Genomic DNA, 20,578 nt, shown 5'->3' with positions numbered 1-20,578 from the left:
TACCAAGATAAGCATAACTAAGACATTTTCAGGATTTACAGGAGCTCCATGATCATCAGGTGGCCAGCGTGGGGCCATTGGAGAGATGTCTAGAAGTCTGGTCACCTGTCATTTCCTAACCTAACTCCCCCTCTTTCCCCCTTGCCTGAAGATTGAAAGGAGCTCAAGCGTCTGCTGAGTTAAGGCAGTCTTTTAGGCTGCTAGCCCACTGTCAGCTCAGTTTTGTTGACTTACCAAGTAAATTATTTTTCCTCACCTCAACAACTGTCCTTGATTCATTGGACCCTTTTCAAGCAGGGGAGTAAACAGACTTGGGTTTGGAGGGAGATGTAAGATTTCCATGTTTTATGTCCTTTTCACTGATTACTGTAACAATATAATTAAAGAGTTCCAAAGAAACAATTCTATCATTGTATTTATGTCTAACCTGCCTGTGTATTTCCTAACCTCTTTCTTACCCACTGCTTTGTGATGTTGTGGGAAACAGAGGCATGATGATCCTTGAGACACTTTGGCTATTTCCTATTGCAAAAGTGATCTATCCCATTGCCTAAAGGCTTAAAAAATGTCAAAAGCAAAAATTCATTCTAAAACTCATTACCCAGAGATAAACATTCCACATATGGAAAAATATGTATCTGCATTTTATTTAGAAAATTGAGAGGATGAACATATTTAATGGATTTTATTTAAAGCAAAAATTCTGATTTAAATTATTTTCGGAAAGAAAACAAGATTATGACTAATGTAGCACAGAGCATGGGGTTGGGTTCTTTCTCTCAAAAATTTAAAGAATAAACTTCTATGGACACAAGAGTGAGAGCAAAGTAACAGGATTTATCGGACTAATAGAAATCAGATCTCTCCAAGAGGGAGGAGTCCCAGAGAGGGACACTGAAGTGTGGCTATTGTCTAGGGGTTTATATAGATCTAGAGGTTGAAGGAAGTCAACCCCTGCCCACTCCTGGCATGGCCCGCAGTGTCCATGCAGCCTTCAGTCCACTCAAAATGTGCATCAGGCATTTTTTCTTCCGTGAAGAGGCACGGACCAGAGTTACATAGGTCCTGGCTTAAAAATAGCCTTTTTGTAAGTTTCTTAGCAAATATCTGCAGGTGCTGTTTGTACTCACTGCCCAGGAAGTGACCCAGGCCCATCTCCCTGTCTGCTCAGTCTTATCTCCTCCTCCTGATTTCACTAACACATCTGTCATGACATTATCTGGGGATCTATTTTCTTGGCAATTTGGCCACGACTTCACCACTATGAAAGATTTAAGTGGAATACGGCATTCTTGGGAGCCTTCCACATCCTGAAAAGTCCAAATCCCACATAGGGCATGCCATCTTCCTTGCAGACACAACAATGTTTCCATACAAACCTTTTATGTTTTCTATTCTTCCTTTTTTTGTTAAAAAGTTTAAAGCATATTCAAGTTCTTTTAAATGCTGTGGATGAGAGCATCCTGGGAGGCTGGTTTTATTGCTTCTAGAATTTTTGCATGGAAGAGGTCTCATAGGAAGGGGGGCAGTAGAAGAACATTTAACAGAGAAACTGAGGAATTGGGCTGCAGATGGCATCTGGATATTGACTTTGCTCAGCACCAGGTTGGTCATGGACAGACTTCAGGTTCTGCAGGAGTTGAATATCAATTATGTCCTCCAAGAATCCCTTCACATGGCCAACACCATGGATTTCTTGAAACACACAGCACAGAGTTTTTGTCCTTTCCTAATGGCTCAAAAGTAACCCATTGGAGGTTCAGATTTTCCATGGGGAAGGAGGCTGTATTTCTAATCAGTCTGGAATGATAATTATTTAAAAATGATATAGAAGTTTGTAGAAAAGTAAGTTACAATTTACATTTAAAAAAGGAAAGAAGAAATTTGTTATATAAATAGATTTTAGTTGCTTGGTTTTAAAAAAAGGAATATGAGATGGTGGATAAGTTAATTTGCCTTATTATAATAACCATTTTATTTTCTGTATGTATCCTATATTCACGTGGCACACGTCAAATATACACAGGGAATTTTTAAATTATATCTATTAAATTTGGTGTGCCTGGAGGATGACCACAGGCATATCTTAACCACCATCTTGCTCCCTAGTTTTTGAAATGTTTAGTCAGCAAAAAATAATCACATATGTTTATGGGGTTTAATCTCTCTCTCTCTCTCTCTCTCTCTCTCTCTCTCTCTCACACACACACACACACACACACACACACACACACACACACTTCAAAGGAAGATTTCAATCACAAAATTGTCTTGCCTAATGGATTTCTCAGGGCTTGACCAACAGGCTACATTGGATGTAATTTTGCTGATTTTGGTCTTTCTCAGAAGTCTCATCTTCCTACATCTCCTAACCCTTAAGTTACAAAAGATAAGAGCAGGTGAATGTGCTAAAAAACACACAAAAATGTATCTTTCAAAAGATGGATCTGAACCAGGTATGGTGGTCTATGCCTATAATTCCAGTAGCTTGAGAGGCTGAGGCAGGAGGATCATGAGCTCAAAGCCATTCTCAGCAACAGTGAGGCGGTAAGCAACTCAGTGAGACCCTGTCTCTAAATAAAATACACTGTAGGGGTGGGATGTGGGTCCGTGGTTGAGCCCCTGAGTTCAATCCCTGGTACCTCTCTGCCCCCCCCCCCCCAAAAAAAAAGATGGATCTGATCTCCCCACTTCAGGGTTTGTGTTGGCTTCTGAGAACACGAAGAAAATTAAGGAAAGGCTGCCATTGTTATCTATTGCCCATCACCTACTATTAAAGAAGGAGTGTTGAATTCTCTCTTTCCATATCTTCCCCGTCCCCAGGGAATTATTTATTCCTGTGTCTGTTGAAGCTCGGCACACTTCTAGTTTTTAGTGGACAATCTCACTTGAGCTTTATGAATGCTGTGCTTCAGAAAATTATTCAGAAGTGATTACAAGTCAAATGTTTTGTTTTTACTAAATGATCCAAGGGAGGGATTCTGAAATGAGAGGAAGATACTCCAACAACCCAACTCCTGGAGACTCCCAGTTTAAGGAGTCACTGGAAGATAAAATGACATCAGGGAACCAACACAGCAGTCCAGTGCCCAGGATGGTAGAAACACCTGCATTTCCCCATCTGATGGCTTCCTATTTTCTAGACAAAAAGGTGACATTTCTTTTCCTCAATATGTATATCATTCCTAGGGTTGTGGTGGGGAGGGGGTGGTGAATCTATTCAGTTATCTACAACCAGAGGCAGATTTTGACAGCTCCATGAGAGAGAAACCCAACCTATGTAATTGGTGTGGAGTCCAGGAGGCAGGGGAAGCATGTTTTGTGGACAGGAGGAGAGAAATCCTGCCAATACCAAGAAACATGAGCTTTGGGAGCAGGGAGTGACCCTACCGTGCTGGGTCTGGAGGCGTCAGACACAGCCTTGCTAGACAGAGTGTAGGACTCGGGTCCAGTTGTCCATTTCCAGATCTTCTTGAGCCATGTCCTGTACTGCTCCCGGACCTGCAGAGGCAACCCACACTGTGGGTCAGCTCACAGAGAGGGGTGCGGGTGGGGAGGCATGGGTGGGAGCTGGGCAGGGGTACCTGTTGGCTGAGGAGGCAGTACACCAGGAAGATGAAGAAGCCCTGCAGGCTGTTGACGATGGTGAAGAGGTAGGCCATGACGGGGGCCAGGGGGCCCACCTGCAGGACACCCAGACACCAGGTGCAGCCCAAGATGAAGAGATGAGCCATTGCTTTAAATGTCAGAACCCTAGGTTGAGGGAGAATGGAGGCTTATAATACACCCACAACAAAATCAGGCTATTCCCCTCTCCACCCATGGATGCACCTACTCTCCCCTGTAAGCGATTTCTTGGGATGAACTCTGATCTTTTCTCTCAATGATACCCCACAGTTGAAATGCCATTTTGAGTCCAGGATAGCTTTTTGACTTGGACCCACGACAGTGATAATTCCTAAGCTCACTTCAAAGAGTTTTATGATTTTCCATGAAGATTCCTAATTTTATTAATCTAGCATGACTGAGGATGCCCCGTGCTAGGGCTTGGACATAAAAAGTCACAAAGGAAAGCTGGGGGCAGGGGTGCACACCTGTTGCCCCAGTTAATCAGGAGACTGAGGCAATAGGATTGGTTGAGCCCAGGAATTGGAGGCTAGCCAGGGAAACATAGTGATTCCGTATCTCAGAAAACAAACACAGGGCAAAATTCCTGTTTTCATTAATCGTAGGCTCTGTTCAAGTGTCTAATACAACTAAATGATGATATGCAAAAATTTGAAAGGTTAACCAGAGGAACCCAGAAGAAAGAGCATCAATTTTACACAAGATGCTGAGTGAAGGAACAATCCCGCCCCCTGGAGGATTGAACTGGAGTAAGCAGCAGAGCCCTAAGTCTGAGATGGCAGCCAAAAAAGCGCAGCTGCATTTGTTAATTGTGGGCCACTCAGAAGCCCCAGAGGAGGGACATGAGGGGCTGCTCAGGCACATGGCTCTGCTCTTGGGCATCACTGTCATCTATGTCCCCTGATCCATCTCACCTCGTGTTCTGGAGGGTGGACACATCTCTGTTGATGGAGGACAGCTTCCTCTTCACAATACAGAGGGTCATCAGGAAGAAAACCATATTGACCTTCAAAAAACCACAGAAGTAAAAGAAAGGCAGAAGCATGAATCTGACATAATTTTCCTGTGTATATATATGACAACATCACTGTGAATCCCACCATCATGTACATTCATGAGAATGGGCCCCTAACTAGATAAGGTATATTCCATGCTTGTGTAATTGTATCAGAATGGATTCTACTGTTATGTATAACTAAAAAGAACCCCCCAAAAGATACCACAGAAATTTATGAATATCTTCTTTTCTCTTTTGCATTTCTGGGATGGGAACCCAGACCCTAGTGCATGCCAGGCAAGCTCTCTGCCCTAGGGCTACACTCCCATCCCCCACAGCAAAGTTTTATTGAATAAAAATTTAAATCTGTTATCTCTCCATTCTAATCCTTGCAGCATCAATTCTACACCAGAGTGGGTTTTAGTATTTGACAATAGTGTTAGAATTTGTAGATGTAGAAGTCTGGGAAAACCCAATGCAACCCATAACAATCCAGGGATAATCTTGTTCTGTTACCATCCTTATAATCCTGCTCTTGTAGTAACCCTCAGATGGATAGCAAGGAACTCTGATGATATTACTCACAGAAGAGATGGCACAGGCAGGTCCAAGGAAGCCCCACACAAACCCCTGTTCTGGACGGAGCCAGCAGCTGAGCAAGAGAAAGAACAACATCACTTTGCTGTGTTCATGTAGGAATCCATGATCAGAGTCACTCCACACCATGAACAACCACAAGAACGGGAAACCAGACTCCCCGGATGTGTGATATGTCACAGTACACTCTAATGCTTAAGCTCTGAAATACTCAAAAGGCTACTTTGGTTCAAGTGATGACCGTGGACATGCTTGAGAGGAGAAGGACAAGTGGGGTCCGCATTTACCGAGCAGGGGTGCCATACAGGTGAGGTCTGGCTACTGCAGACACAGCCACAATGGCAGCTGGGACCCCGTAGCCCACAGGGAACATGAGCCTCCTCATGAGCCTGTTTCTGCTGGAGGAAATGAGCACAGTCAGGTTCCGCGCCGTGAGGAAGAGGAACAGCCCCTCCAGCAGCATCCAGGTGAAGGAGGCCAGGTAGAGGTAGTGCAGGGCGCCCGCAGTGACTGCACACAGCACCTGGGGAGGAGAGAGACCCCAGGGCACAATCAGTGTCTGGGCGTGGCCCTGGACGCCCCCTGTGCCCTGTGGTGGGGGATTCTGCTGTGCACCAGGCGCTGCACTGTGGTGTTTCAGCCATGGGCTGTGTGTGTGCTCCCATAGATCACAGCAGAGCTGGAGAGGTCCTGCTGCCCAGTGATGTCATAACCTCCCAGCGCTGCCCTGGGGCATTCCTCATGCAGTAATGGCGAAGGTCTTGTGAAGAAACCCCCTGGACTGCTGGTTACTGAACAGCAGAGTCACACAAGGACGGGCAGGACCTACTACTTACAAATGGCAACGAATGATCATGTGGTGGCTTATGCATTTACTACACTATGCTTTTCACATTATTTTAGAAGTTACTATAGTTCACAGGGTTTAGTATCTTGTCTCCAAATGGTGATGATCCTGGGAACAGCTGAGGGTGCACATTGAATGACAGTATCAGTAGCTGAATATTCTCCCATCCCTGGGCTCTTAAAAGACAGAAGCTCATTAAGTAATTCCTTGAATCAAAGCAGAGAAGATAATCAACCCAGAAGGTGGGCAGACCTACAATCAGCAGGAAAGAGCAAGGGAGCAAACCACACAGCCCACAGCACTCCAACAACTGACTCTGTAGGCACGACAGCAGAGGAAATATTGGGGAAGAATTTAGAAATCTCCTAGTTAAAATGTTCAACGAGCTAAAACAACATGTAAGGAATGAATTTGGAGAAGATGCAGAAAGTGGAAGATGATTTCAATAAAGCCAGATTCTAAAAATGAACCAAATAGAAATTCTGAAAATGAAGGTTTTGATTAACCAAATTAAAAATTCAGTAGAACCTCCTTTTTCTCCTGGTGAAAAATGTCTGCTGTAAAACGGGGTGCCACGTGACTCCAGCCCAGTTGCCTCCATTGAATTAGGAGGCCACTTCCGGTGATTGACAGATGCCATCTATAGTTTGCATCAATTCACCCTACGGGTCCCTTAATGAAGGAACTTCCCCAGGATGCAAGCCCTGTTGCTAAGCAACACGAGATGTAGGCGATGGAGTTGTCAAGAGGGTTCGTTTTCTCGTTGAATCCCTCAATGTCAAATGGGCATTTTTGAACTCCTCTGGACTTCTCAGGACCCAGGCTGTTTGATTAGGAGCCCAGCAGCCTGGCTCCTGAGTTCAGCACCCCTGGGCTGGCGGGGCGGGGCAGGGACACCTAGGTACCTTGGGCTGGGTTCTGTGGATGGCTGTGAGGAAGAGCAGGTGGGCCAGCAGGAGGCAGAGCGAGAGCTGCAGGTGCAGGGAGGTGCTGGTGTTCTGGATGGCTCTGCACAGGAGGAAGGTGAGGGCCGCCAGGATCAGGCACAGCAGCGACACGCCCAGCCCCACGCAGGTGATGACACTCAGCACGGGGTCGTCATCCTGGGGCAGAGGGAGGAGCCTTCACAGCCACGTGCCCTGCTCTGGGGTAGGAACCCCTCCGCTATCTGTGTCATTTGGTGCAGCAGATTCAGGAACAGAGGGACCAGGTCTAGGTGTGAAGCTGATGGGGGAGGGGCTCCAGGTTCAGAAGGTTGGACTGTAAGGTTTTCTGAATGGAGCAGGTAAGCGGCTAGAAGACCCGGATGTGTAGAGTCCTAACTCAAGGAGGAGACCCGGGACTCCTGACTTTGGGGCACAGTAAGGCGTATGTTGATATGTGAGTGAGTGTGTGTGAAGCCCATGCTGAGGGTCCCTCTGTCCCTGTCCCATGAGGCCACAGGGCAGGACCTGAACCTCAGTGTCCAGGCATTAACCTCCCATCCCAGACACCACTGGCCTCAGTCCAGCTCTGCCTGTTCCTAACTGGCCACAAGTCCCTGTGAAGTTAGAATTAGATACTTGGTTAAAAAATAAAATAAATGATAACAGTAGCTTAAAGTTCACAATTCCCTAACTTCTTTTGAAAGTCATCTTAAAGCCATAAGGTCATTTAAAAGCCCACCATCAATTCTATTTCAGTGTAATTGAGGGAAAGAGGAGAGAACAGGAAAGAGGGAGGGGAAATGTTCAAATGGTAAACAATGAAGGTAAAATTTCGAAGCAGGTGCATCTGGATCAAGTGCACTCAGTTGTTGTTTGTGTGAATTTTGTTTTTGCAACATATCTGTAAATTTGAAATGGTTTCCCAAGAAAATGTTTGAAAACAAAGTTCAAACCCTGCAGGTGACATTTGTACATGCTACATTTGAGACCCTGATGTAAAGACAAAATTGGGAAATTAGGAGGCAGGACAGAGGAGGAGCAGAGGGAAAGAATGACACCTGATAAATGAAACAGAGGCAAAACTTTCAAATAGATGCCTCTGAGTAAAGAGTAATGGAGTGGGGGGTTTTCTTTTCATTTTCTCACGGTTTTAAGAGGACTTGGAGAATTAGGTGGGAAAGTGTAAATTTTAAGTTACTATCATCATTAATTTTCTTCCTTTAACCAAGTATCTGATCTGTTTCTTCTATTTTTGTTCTTGAAACGTATCTAAAAAATAGAGATTGTTTCCTAGGAAAGCACTTAAAAATAAACGGTCCTCCAAGTGATATTAACATGTGCTGAATTTTGAGATCATCTGATGTAAAGACAAAATCTAATTTCTGTAATATATAAAAAGCTCTTGGCTGATATCTTTGTCATGTTCATAGTCACAGGGTGTTCACAGTAAATACCCATAATGTGGGCTCACCTGAGAGTCTGAACCTGGGGAAGCAGAAGTGTCCACTCAGTTGGATATAGGAGGAGGAGATAAACAGCCCCTGGTCCAGCCATCCTCTCTGACTCCCCTGACCCCCTTTGACCTCCACTGTCACTAGACCTTCCTTTTTTGTAAACCTGAAACCCGACCATGGTTGACTTACAGACCCTGGTGGTAAGTAGAATTCTAACTTGGTCTTCCTGTGTCCACCCCCTGCTGTTACACAAACCTTCTTCTAATTATTCAATTCTCTGATAATCTAGGTGTTGCTGTAGAGGGATTTTGCAGGTGGAATTTAGGACTCCATCTGTTGACTTTTAGATTAAGGAGTTTATTTTCCTGGATCAGGTCTGATCAGGTGATTGCTTTAAAGATCTGGACTCTTCCTGGGAAAGCAGATTCAAAACTTGAGAGAGTTTCCATACAATGCACATTTTCATGCCGGTTTTCAGATAGGAACACTGATATTTTGTGAGAAGGCCAACCAGGAGTCATTGGAGAGGAAATGTGGATGGCTCTTAGGAACTGAGTGTGGTCCCCCCTGACAGCTGCTAAGAGAAGGGAACTGAACTCTGCCTGCATCCAGGGAGCTGGAGGAGGGCTGCAAGACCCAGAAGAGAGTGTGCCCTGGATGATGTGATCTTGTCAGTCTTTTAGAAGCTGTACAAGGAACTCATCCCCCTGTGCTGGGTTACTAACCCACAGAAACTGCGAGTGAACAAATTTGTTTTAAATCAGCAGCAACATCTGCATAAGTGTGTTTTGTACCAATCAATGCTGAAGGCAGCCTCTCACCTGCACGTTGTAGTGGACCATGAGGACAGCAAAGCTGCTGAGGTGGGTACAGTGGCAGGTGGTTCTGCCACCTCCAGTGCTCACTGTCCTGCAGCCTGCAGTGGTCCAGTGACTCCCATTCTGGCTGTGGTCCCAGAAGACACAGAGCATCTTGTGCCTTGGTGCAAGGGTCACTGGCTGTAATAACAGGGCAGGGGTGTGAGTTGGTCTTCCTGCGCTCAGAGATGCTGACCCAGGAAGGGCTGGCTTTCCTGTGTGGGGTGCACCTGTGGGGAGCCCCCTGAACCTCAAGGTTAAGAGGACAACGAGGGTGTGCCTGGGCCTGGGGCTCTTCCCACACCATGATCTCCCCTCCACCACTCACACGATGGAAGAAGGTGAAGGTAACTGAGGAGCTGAGGTTCTTGGTGTCGTTACTGCTCAAAAAGGCTGAGATGATATCTGAGAGCAGAACAGACGAGACTGTTGGCAGCAAGTCCTTGTGTGTCCCATGGGGAGCCACCTGCTTCTCAGGCTCCAGGACCAGGGGAGCCTCGGCCAGCAGCTTGTCCATCCCTGGGGTGGAGACCAAGCCCACCACAGAAGGGCCTGCAGGACGAGGCCACGGGTGAGTCTCAGGGTCTCCTCCAGTGCCTCTTCCTCCTTTTGAATTGTTGTATTATAATGATACACAATAGTGGGACTTGCTGCTCCACATTCACACGTGCACACAACAGAATGTGGCCTCATCACTCCCCAGAACCTCCCCTTTGGACGCTCTTCTAGTGACCTCTTCCCACCCACATCACCCTTTAGTCTTTAATTCTGTATTTTTTCACATCCTTGGGCATATTTTCTCACCTGGGGGCCTCTTCCAAACAGTATGGTACTGGTGTAAGGTGGACATCCACCTTCTCCCCATCTCAGATGTTACCTGTGGAACAAGATTCCTGTGCCAGATTCCAGTTCAGCTGCATCTTTGCCTGATTCAGACTCAAGGTGACATTGCAAACTCCTTGCTTCTGTACCTCTAGGCACAGTTCTATGAGTCACAGGAAGAAAAAGATTTATGTTAGGAATATATATATGGATATTGTATATGTACACATATATGTCACATAAATCAAGGGCCTAGTGTAACTTCCAATTCACTGAAACCACATATATGTATATGTGTGTATATAGACACATATGTGTACACATACATATATGTATATTATCCTTTGTAAATTCAAATTTTATATGTATGTGTATATATGTGTTGTGTATACATATATGTGCATACATACATGGGTATGAAATCTGAAATTATGAAGAATTTTAACCGTAGGAGCAATTGTGCACCAACATATTAGATAACTGAGATGAAATGGACACATTCTGAGGGTCACAGAAACTACCAAAACTGACTCAAGAAGAAGTGGAAAATTTGAAGAGACCTATAATGGGTAAAGAGATTGAATCAATAGTGAAAAACCTCCTAAATGAACATGAGTGATCAGAGTTATACCAAATCCATATGGCTGAATTTCACTAACCATATAGGGAATAATGAATATGCATTCTTTCTAAACTCTGGTTACAAAAGCATTATTCTAGGTGAAAGAAGCTAGAGGGACAGGTCACACTTTGTATGATTGCTTTTTACTAAATGTAGAATAGGGAGCTCTATTAAGACAGCAAGCAGGTGAGTGGATGCCAGGGTTGGGGGAAGGGAGGAGTGAGGGATGAAAGCTGAGGAGGCACTGTGTTAAATTTTCGAAAAAAATGTCTTAGAAATGGAGGTGATGGCTGCATCAGTTTGTGAATGTTCTTGATTCCACTGAAATGTATAACTGGTGGATTTTATGTATATATTTTATTTTTGGGTGAATGATAAGAGGTGAACTTAAATGGTGAAATTTATGTGATGTGAATTTTACCACAATGAAACAAAGCATACTGAAAAAAGATTCATTTGTATTCTTCCACATTAGTTTTTTGAATCTGTTTCTATTTTGCTACCTACATGTGTACTATTTGTGGTTTTCTGCCTTTTTCACTGTTGTGATTATTTATGTGAGTCTCACTGAGGTACAGTGTGGCCACTCAGCTCTAGTGGGATCAGAAGAGGATGAGGCAAGGAACAGGGGCTGGTGCAGAGCCAGGGACTTACGTGTGCCTGCAGAATAATTGAAGGTTGCTATCCCCTCAGGCAGAACCCTGCTCAGGTGTCTCAGGGCACTCTCCAGTCCTGTCATCAAGTGAGTGGCCACACAATGCTTCTGTGAGGGGGGCAGGGTCTCCAGGTCCCCAGGGGTCTCCAGCAGCACATCCACCTCCTGCATGATCCCCTGGAGGGATGGGGGCACAGAGCAGGTGGAACTGGGCCAGAAGGACCACACAAAGAGCTTGACCACTCAGCCCCAGAGAACAGACCCAGACACTGTCCAGTTGGGGATAGAGAGAGCATGGTTTGGGACTCCCTGTGTGGCCCTTGCTCCTCAGAGGTCAGTCCTCGTTCGTGACAGTCAAGGATGACAAAACCCAAGACCAGGATCAGAGCAAGAGGACAGACAGTGCACGTGGGCGTCTAACAGTGTGTGTGGCTCCCAGTGTCCTCTTCCACCTGCCCTGGGAGAGTGGCCAGCTCAGAGCAGGACCCCACTGTGCTTGGATCTGTCCCCTCAACCCAGCACAAAACTGCCCCTCTCCCTCTGGGGGAGGTTTCTCCCTGCTTCCCCTGGATCTTACCCTTACCTGGATGGTATCCTTGGCCATGGCTGACTTTAAATCCCTGTGCAGATTGTTGATTTTGTCAAAGAAGCGGGAGAGACTCTGGGGAGGTGAGATGAGTGGTCACAGGTGGGTGGGAAACTCAGGGCCAAGGAGTGATCAGGGTGCTGCCTAAGGATCCCCACCTCCCTGTCCTGGCTGGGGCGCTCACCTTGCTATGGACTCCAGGGGGCAGAGGCCAGGTGAAGAAGGGCATGACTGTGGGGACAGGACAGTGGTTCATTAGGAGTGCAGGTGTGTGTGCATGGGTGTGTATGAGCATCTGCATGTGGGTGTGCACATGCGAGTGGGGTGGGGGAGGTTCTGGGGTCAGGGAAGGCTGGGTACCTTCACAGATGTTGTTGTAGAAGCCATTGTGTCTCCCAGGAATTGGCTCCCAGCCTGGGAGGCAGTGGCACCAATACCACCCCCAGGTGTTGGTGCAGGTGGTGGAGCGGTGGCACTTATGCTGCCTGGGGCTGCACTCGTCCACATCTGGAGACATAGAGAGAGGGGTTGGTTCCCACTGAAGTCAGGACCAGTGCTCTCCACCATCTGATCTCCACCCCCTTTCCTCCCATTAGTGCCCTGCCTCGGCTGTGGTGCTGCCACCCAGTGACCCACTCCCTTGTGTGTGTGTCGAGGAGTGTGCAAGCCCTGCTGTGCCCCAGGCCTGCCCTGTACTGATGCAGGTTTTGAGGCTGCAGAAACATGTCCTCCCAGGTAGTTTTTTGCTGCTTCCCAGGTCCCCTGGGAGCCTCACATCAGAACCCCTGTTCCTTTCCCAGGACCATGGTCTTTCCATACAGCCCCCTGGATACTTTGGCCAAGGAATGTACAGGTGGCACAATGTGCACCCATAGGGACCTTGTATCCTCAGAGTTCCCTTGATCCACAGTTTACCCTGTGTACCTCCTACATTCATGCACCTTCCCTTTTCCCTCTGTGTCCTTGGCACTACCATCTTCTCCATGGATGGGTCCTGGCTCCTGCACACCCACTGCTGGATTCCGCCTGGCCCCATGGATGCTGGAAGCAGATTTCTTTGCCTAACCACCTTGCCCTGGAAGGAGGCAAATCCTGCTCATGCCTGGAAGTTACTCCTCCTGGGAATCACGGGGTCAGGCTAGACCATGGCAAGGACCAGAGCAAGTTGTGTGGAACTAGCTTTCTTCTGAGTGGCCGGGACATGGCCCCCAGGAAGACCCAAACTCTGGGCAACTCCTTAAATGGGTGGAGATGTGCTCATCTTTTAAACACATGAGTCCAACACCCACCATGGGCCAGGCTGTCTTACAGGCACCTGTAATTTTCATAATCCTCCTGGAAAACACAGGAGGTAGGCAGTGTTATGATCACCTTCATGATACAGATGGGTAGACCAAGTTCAAAGAGAGGTAGTGATTTGACTAAAAACATGCAGCTAACAGGTGGCACAGGCAGGTTTTGGACCCAGGCAGCCAGTCACAGAGCTGGCCCCTGACGTTCATGCTACCCTGCTTCCGTGCTGGGCAACAGGTACATGCACACCTGCCTGTCTCAGACCAGGGCACCACTCCTGTAACCAGGGTTCTGCCACCTAGATGTCACAGGAAAGGGTCTGGCAATCTCAACCCTGATGATGGGGAGGTGGGGGAAGGGCCTACCTTGCAGCTGTTCTCCTCTCATTAATAAAGGATTCTTGGCTCCAGAAATGAGCACACAGCCTGGGCTGCACGTGCAGCAATTGTGCCCTGTATGACCTGGCCATCTGCAGATTTTCCACGGGGCACTCTCATGACCCTCATTTGGTGATGTCTGCAACACGACAGGTCAGAGGCTTACCTCCCAAACTTGTGCTTTCTCTCAGGGAAGAGACCCTGGTGCTCAGCTTGACTCTGCTGTGATACGTGGACAGTCCTAAGGTCCCAGGTGGACCTCCTGAGGCCGGGCTGCTCTGAAAGTCCCAGGACCACTCTGCTCTCTGGAGCAGAGCCCAAGGACTTGTGGGTTCAGATTCTGTGCCATGGTGGGGCCTGGCAAGGGATCTACATCTCCTCTCCATCCTGCAGTGGCAGAGGGAGGCCCAGTGGGAATCTTTGCACCACTGGGGTCCTACAGGTGGTCTACGCTCAGGGAGAAGGTGGCAGTGATGGCCACTCTTGATGCCTAAGCAGTGGGGGTGGGAGATCATGGCCAAGGGCTTCCCAGAGTGACACTCATCATTAACACCTGAGGATAAAGCCAGGTGCTCAGAAACGGAGCAAAGCTGGGCACATCCCATGACTTGACTTCAGAATCTCCTGTGAAGCTGTAGTGACAACACAGTGTGGTTCTGTATGGGGACACACACAGCCACGGAACAGTGAATAAGAACACCCACCCACAGAGGGGTGCTATTCAGCCTTAAAAAGGAAGGAAACTCTGTCAATCACAACAACACAGGTGAACCTGGAGGACATATGTTAAGTGAAATAAGCCAGACACACAAGGAGAAATACCACATGGTGTCACCTCCACGTGGGACCTGAACAGTCAAACTTCTGGAAGGGGAGGGTAGCATGGTGTTTCCCAGGGGTCGGGGCAACAGGAGGGGGTTGGAGAGATGTGCATCGAAGGCACAAAACTTCAGGTAGGAGGAGCTAAGTTCAAGAGATCTATTGTTCATATTTATTTATTTTTGATACCAGGGATTGAACCCAGTGTACTCTACTAGTGAGCCGCATCCCCAGCCCTTTTTATTCTTTATTTTGGGGCAGGGTCTCACTAAATTGCTCAGGGCCTTGTTCAGTTGCTGAAGCTGGCTTGGAATTTAAGATCCTCCTGCCTCAGCCTCCTGAGCTGCTGGATCCCAGGTGTGCACCACTGGGTCTGGCCAATGGTCTGTATTCTTGAAAATCACTAAGGGATTAGATTTGAAGTGTTCTTACCACAAAAATAAGTACCTCATGCATTGCATATGCTAATCAGCTCCACTTAGCCATCCCAGTGGGCATTCATGTTTCAAAACATCCTTCTGTACCTGATCAATATGTACAACATTTTTATTTGTCAATTAAGTAACTACAGAAAAGAAACAGGAATATATTCCCGGGGACGGATGACTGAGATGGTTGTGTAACAGGAATGTGCTCAGTGCCACAGAACTAGTATACTGGAACGTGGTTAAAATGGTAAGTTTTATGGATGCAGATTTCATCACAATTTAAAAACCCTGACACTGAGCAGCAGAAGAACTAACATGAGGTGCTCAAGCAGATGAGGTGGCACAGGCCTGTAATCCCAGTGACTCAGGAGGCCAGGGATGTGGTTAGTGATAAGGCCCTAGGGTTAGGTCCCCAGGACCAAAACAAACAACTAGAAAACCAAAAGCCCCAGGTGCCCAGGCCCCAGCAGGTCCCACCTGCCTTTCCTCACAGTGACACAAATGCACCCTCGATCGTCCCCAGGAATCCCCCAGCTCCTAGTGTGGCACTCAGAACTGTGGGTGGACACTGACAGGCCTTCCCAAGGTGCCCAGCTTGTCTCCGGGGAGTCTTGCTGTCCCCACCCCTGGAGGAGGTTCCCCCTTATCAGAGAGGGCCACAGACACGAAATGAGGAAGCTTCTGGAAGCAGCTCCCAGCTGAGGCCCGGGGTGTTTCCTGGCGTCTTATCTTCCTGGTCTCTAAACGTGAGGGGAACATGCTCAGGAAGCAGGTCCCCTTTGAGTGCCACAGGGACCCACAGGACAGAGGCCTGAGGTGAATGGCCAACACAGCAGCCTCAGAGAACCCCAGACAGGAGTGAGTGACAGCTCATGGCAGACGGCCCTGGGTGTCCCAGGAAGGGGCCAACGGTTCCCGGAGCCCAGAGGATTCCTGGGTCAGGATGAGGCAGGGAGGGCTTCTGGTCTCCTGGGCCCATTTTGCACCTGAGGATGCCCTGCTGGGACCCCTCATCCGGGCTGTGTGGATCCACAGCAGGACGGGCCAGGACAGGGCTGACGCTCCCTAAGGGCCCCTGTCCAGTCCCCACGGGGCGATCACTGTCCCCTCCCCTGTTCCCAGCTGGTAGCAATGGCTGCAGAGGTGTGCCATAGGTGGAGGGGACGAGGTGGGGTGGGGTCGCGTGGGGACAGCTGGGAATAAGGTGCAGCAGCGCCCCCAGGGGACCTTCCACCAACTCCCACATTTCCCCACATCCTGGGCTCAGCCTCCCCCCCCCAGCTCCCTGGGTTCCCCAGTAATGAGCCACTGAGAGCCCCCACCTCATGGGATCTCTGGGCTCCAGGCTCCTGGGGGCAGGTACAAGGAGGGCTCCAAGAGAGGAGGTGGTTTTGCTGATCCCATGCTGCTCTCGGGTGGCCAGTCCAGGCTTTGGACCCAGGGAGCTGACCCCTGCCTCTGACCTTGGCCTCCACACCACCCTCCCTCTCTGTGCTGGTGGGACAGTGGACTGGAATGGGCACCACCTGTGTCAGCCAGAGCCTTGGCCCCTGGATGCCACAGGATACCTCTGTCCCAGTCCTCTGGTGACACCCCTGGATCTGGACCAGGGGACAATGCTGAGGTGGACATGGGCTGGAAGCTCCTCTCCCCTCCAGACCTAAGGGCAGATGAGCACAACTCCTGGCCCAGGCCCTGTTCAGCTCAGAAGCCATTGCTAACAGCACTTTCTGGGAGCCAGGACCTGCTCAGTGCCTTTGGATCTCATTTCCCTCCTGATGACTCCCCCCCTCTCCCCCTTTCTTCCCCTGGTGCTGGGGACTGACCCAGAGACTCACACCTGCTAGACAAGTGCTCTACCACTGAGCTATTCCCCAGTCCCAGGACTCCCCTTCTGCAGGTGGACACACTGCAGCACAGAGAGGTGAGGCGACCTGTCTGAAGTCACACAGTGAACCAAGAGCAAAGCCACCTCTAGTTTTGGTTTTGATTTTCTCAGTGCTGGGGAGGGAGCCCAGGGCCCTGTTCATGCCAGGCAAGGGCTCTGCCCGGGAGCTGCATCCCAGCCTCTACCTTTGTTTGTAGCTTTACAAGATAGGGGTTCCGTCCTGTGGTTTTCTTTTTCTTTTCTGTCTCTCCCCCACATTTCCCCTCTACAGATGGGGTCTCTCTGTTTCCCAGGCTGGGTTGGACTCCTGGGCTCTAGTGATCCTCCTGCCTCAGCCTCCCAACTAACTGAGACCACAGGCACAGGCCACTGGAGCCTGGCATTTTTTAAAAACAGAAAACAACAATGATGTTGTGACATCTCACATGTCCACAGGGTTTCCTGATAAGCCCCCTGGCCATCGTCACAAGCAGAGCTATCAGAATGGGGCCAAGCAGCTGGTCCTAGAGTGTCCTGACCCTCCCCTGAGCCTGGAAAGCTCTGGCTCCTGCAGTGGCTCTCCTGGCCTGTGGTTGGGGGACTGGACTCATGCTGGTGATGGGTCCACGCACAGCTGCCCCACCTCACAGTCCAGGTGCTGAGGCTATAACTGGGCATTGTCCCCAGATCAGCTCTGGTGCCCTGAACTGCATGTGGCGGGGGAAGGTGACGGGTGGGCCTTACCTTGACATGTGTTCTCACTCGAATTAGTGAATTTTTTTGCCCCAGAATGGAGCTCAAATCCTGGGAAGCACGTGCAGTAGTAGCTCCCCTGCACATTGTGGCAGTCAGCAAAATATCCACAGGACTCTTTCCGGGGCAACAAACATTCGTTGATGTCTGCAACATAATAGGACCAAGGGTCACCTCCCAAAGGTGTGTGGTCTCTTAGGGAACAGACTCCTGTCCCCTACCTGACCCCCCAGCATGGGGTCTGATGTTGAGTTACTATCTTTTGGACAGAATCCTGGGATGCACTGCTGAGGCTATGCTGGGGCAAACCATTCCTGAAGTCCACACAGTCTGATCTGCTCAACACAGTCCTCTGACTAACACCCCCAGGAGATAATTGGACAATTGGACATTGTCCACAGGAGTTAATGCCAAGGTAGTGTGTGGACTACAAGCTCAGTGTCACCCTTCCAGACCTAAGGGCAGGCTGAGACCAACTCCTGGGACCCAGGTCCTCTCTGTGACAGAAGCCATGCAATTCCCTGGTCTCTCTGCCAACTTACTCTTTCCTTTCTATTTTCTGTCTTTGATGATGGCCTTTAGGTCAAAGGCTCAGCCCTTGACCCTTACCCATGACCCCCACTGGCACTGGGCACCCGCAGACTCTGATGTGCCCTGCCCCTCCCCCATCCTCTTTACCATCACAGATCTCCAGGGGGTCAGTGAAGATCTCTGTAGACGAGGAGGCAAACCCAGGTTTGCAGCGACAGGCGGTGGCGCTGAAACATTCCGAGTTCAGAGGGCACCGGGGGTTACAGGCTGTGGGGGGCACAGACTGGTCAGAGGCAAGGAGGGGGCAATGTGCTCCCCAGAGGAGGTCCCAGGATGTGGGGAGATGCCCTGAGCCTCCCTGCCCAGGACTCTCCTCCCTGGGCTGCGGGTGCAGGGCCCCTCCCAGGCTCTGGCTGTGGACAGGCTGCTCCCCACACACTCACCCTGAGAGCCCTGGGCTCTGGCTCTGGAGAGACTCAGCAGGACACAAAGCAGCCCTGCAACACAGAGAGGGCGGGTCAGCAGGTCCAGCAGAAAGAGGAGACCGGAGGTGATACCCTGGAGAGCAGGGGCTGTGGACCCTCCTGGGCTTGGACCTGGTCCACTCCTCAGAATGACCCCAGGTGGCGCTTCCCAGAGGATCTGGGGGATGGGAAGGGGGCTGAGCCTGGCAAGCTCTGGGCTCCAGCCAGGGCTCTCCTGGCCTGTGGGTGGGGGACTGGAGCCTGGTGGCCCTGGTTCAGACCCTGGAGCACAGGCAGGCTGCCTCACTGCCCTGCCTCAGTTTCCCTTTCTGTGGAGTGGGGACAAGATGACACCCACGTCCTAGGGTCACGTGGGAACAAACCCCAGTGTGTCAGGTGTTTACCACCATCGCTGACCTTTAGGTAGGAAGGGAGGGTCAGGGCCAGCTGGTCTCTCAGGTCCCCTGCCTGGTCTCTCAGGTGCTCTGGCCCTGTCCCCTTCCTGGGACACACACCACACCAGCCACCTGGATGGCAGCTGTGGCTGGAGCACCTGAGAGCCACATCTGCCACCACCACTGTCAGCCCCACGGCCTGTCCTGGGACCCCGTGGTGCCCTATTACCCCCCAACAGGAAGGTGCTGTGGGCAGGTGCTGGGCTCAGGCTGGGGGCCTCTCCTGCTGTTCCTGCCTCTCAGCAGCTGCCCCCTCCTGGGGCACATCCTTGGGACCCTCCTCAATCAACGGGGCCTTAGGTACATGAGCCTCTTGCTGTTCAACAGAGAGACAGGCAAGGAGTCCAAGAGAGTCTGGTTCTCAATCCCTAAAATAAAGTCTAGGGGTATTGGTGGTTCCTTCTTGGTCAATTTATCTAATGTGCTGCCCGGACACCTGGTCAGGCTCTAAACATTTACGTGAGGCCTTCATCAGAGTAGGCCCCATTGAATGTGAAGATGGAAGTAAAGCAAAATCCCCTCTCCTGTGGGGTCATCTAACCCATGGAGGCCCTAAGAGACCAAGACTGGCCCCTGGAGGAGGACGGAGTTCTGGCCCAGACTACTTCTGGACCTGAGATGGAACATCAGCTCCTCCCTGGTCTCCATCCTGCCACCTCTTTCCTGGTCTCCATCCTGCCACCTCCTCCCTGGTCTCCATCCTGCCACCTCCTCCCTGGTCTCCATCCTGCCACCTCCTCCCTGGTCTCCATCCTGCACCTCCTCCCTGGTCTCCATCCTGCCACCTCCTCCCTGGTCTCCATCCTGCACCTCCTCCCTGGTCTCCATCCTGCCACATACCCAGTATAGTCTGGACTTCTCAGCCTGTACAATTGCATGAGCATATCCTTATAACAATCATTCTTCCCTCTTTCTGTATAGTGCCCTATTGGTCTTATATATCTGGAGAACCCTGCTGCATGTGGGGAATATAATGACAAATCCCTGGTAAGTCCCAAAGTTTTCACTAAGAGTAACTTTCTAGGAATACATTTCTCCTTTAAGAACTTAAATTTTTTTAAAAGAGCTGATATCTTTTAAAAATATCTTCCCTTCTCTCTCTAACAGGGACAGTGAGAAAACCAGTCAAACATGAAGCAAAGGACTTACTTGGTGATTCCTAGTTCCCTTTCTTGCCTGTCACATGGTCATGATTCCACTTACCATGGAGCAGTCTTAGACATCTGCTTCTCATGGTGCCGAGACCAGCCAGCCCAGTGACCGAGGAGTTTTGGTTCTGGTTGGAGTTAAGAAAGCTTCCTGTTTAAATATGACTCGTGATGAAGTTGACCACAGCGAGGAAATCACAGTCTGGATGCTCTCTACCTCCTATCAGTTCCCTGGTGAATTTCTCAGAACTCAGAGCTTTGTTTCCAAATATTTGCTTAGTATGGTAATAATCGTGCTGAAGATCTCCTTGGACGTGACTTCCATCTTTCAAGACAGGAAGGTGGGACACTGTGCATTAGAAGCTCAAGCATGAAGGATCATTCTCCTGGTCTTTTTGCCCCATAAGGACCTTGTTTCAGAATGAATAGACTTATCTATTTATTACGTATCCC

General features: G+C 49.4%; 1 protein-coding gene across 1 annotated transcript; it reads right to left on the bottom strand.

Annotated features, from left to right (window-relative positions):
• Positions 1-3,276: 3,276 nt before the first annotated feature.
• Positions 3,277-20,211, bottom strand: LOC308643288 (adhesion G protein-coupled receptor E2-like; the record flags this gene model as incomplete). Its single annotated transcript, XM_081283194.1, has 17 exons — positions 3,277-3,501; positions 3,585-3,753; positions 4,542-4,633; positions 5,210-5,276; positions 5,509-5,744; positions 6,974-7,171; positions 9,270-9,446; positions 9,634-9,857; positions 10,183-10,290; positions 11,404-11,581; positions 11,988-12,065; positions 12,175-12,221; positions 12,351-12,497; positions 17,519-17,674; positions 18,206-18,325; positions 18,502-18,555; positions 20,181-20,211. 17 exons carry the CDS (start codon positions 20,209-20,211, stop codon positions 3,277-3,279), a joined length of 2,307 nt encoding a protein of 768 aa, XP_081139320.1.
• Between the last annotated feature and the right edge of the window lie 367 nt (positions 20,212-20,578).

This window comes from Spermophilus citellus (assembly GCF_964194105.1).
Source record: "Spermophilus citellus genome assembly, chromosome: 3".
Classification (NCBI taxonomy): Eukaryota; Metazoa; Chordata; class Mammalia; order Rodentia; family Sciuridae; genus Spermophilus; species Spermophilus citellus.
The sequence above is the reverse complement of the archived record's forward strand: the minus strand, read 5'-3'. Positions and strand labels throughout refer to the sequence as shown.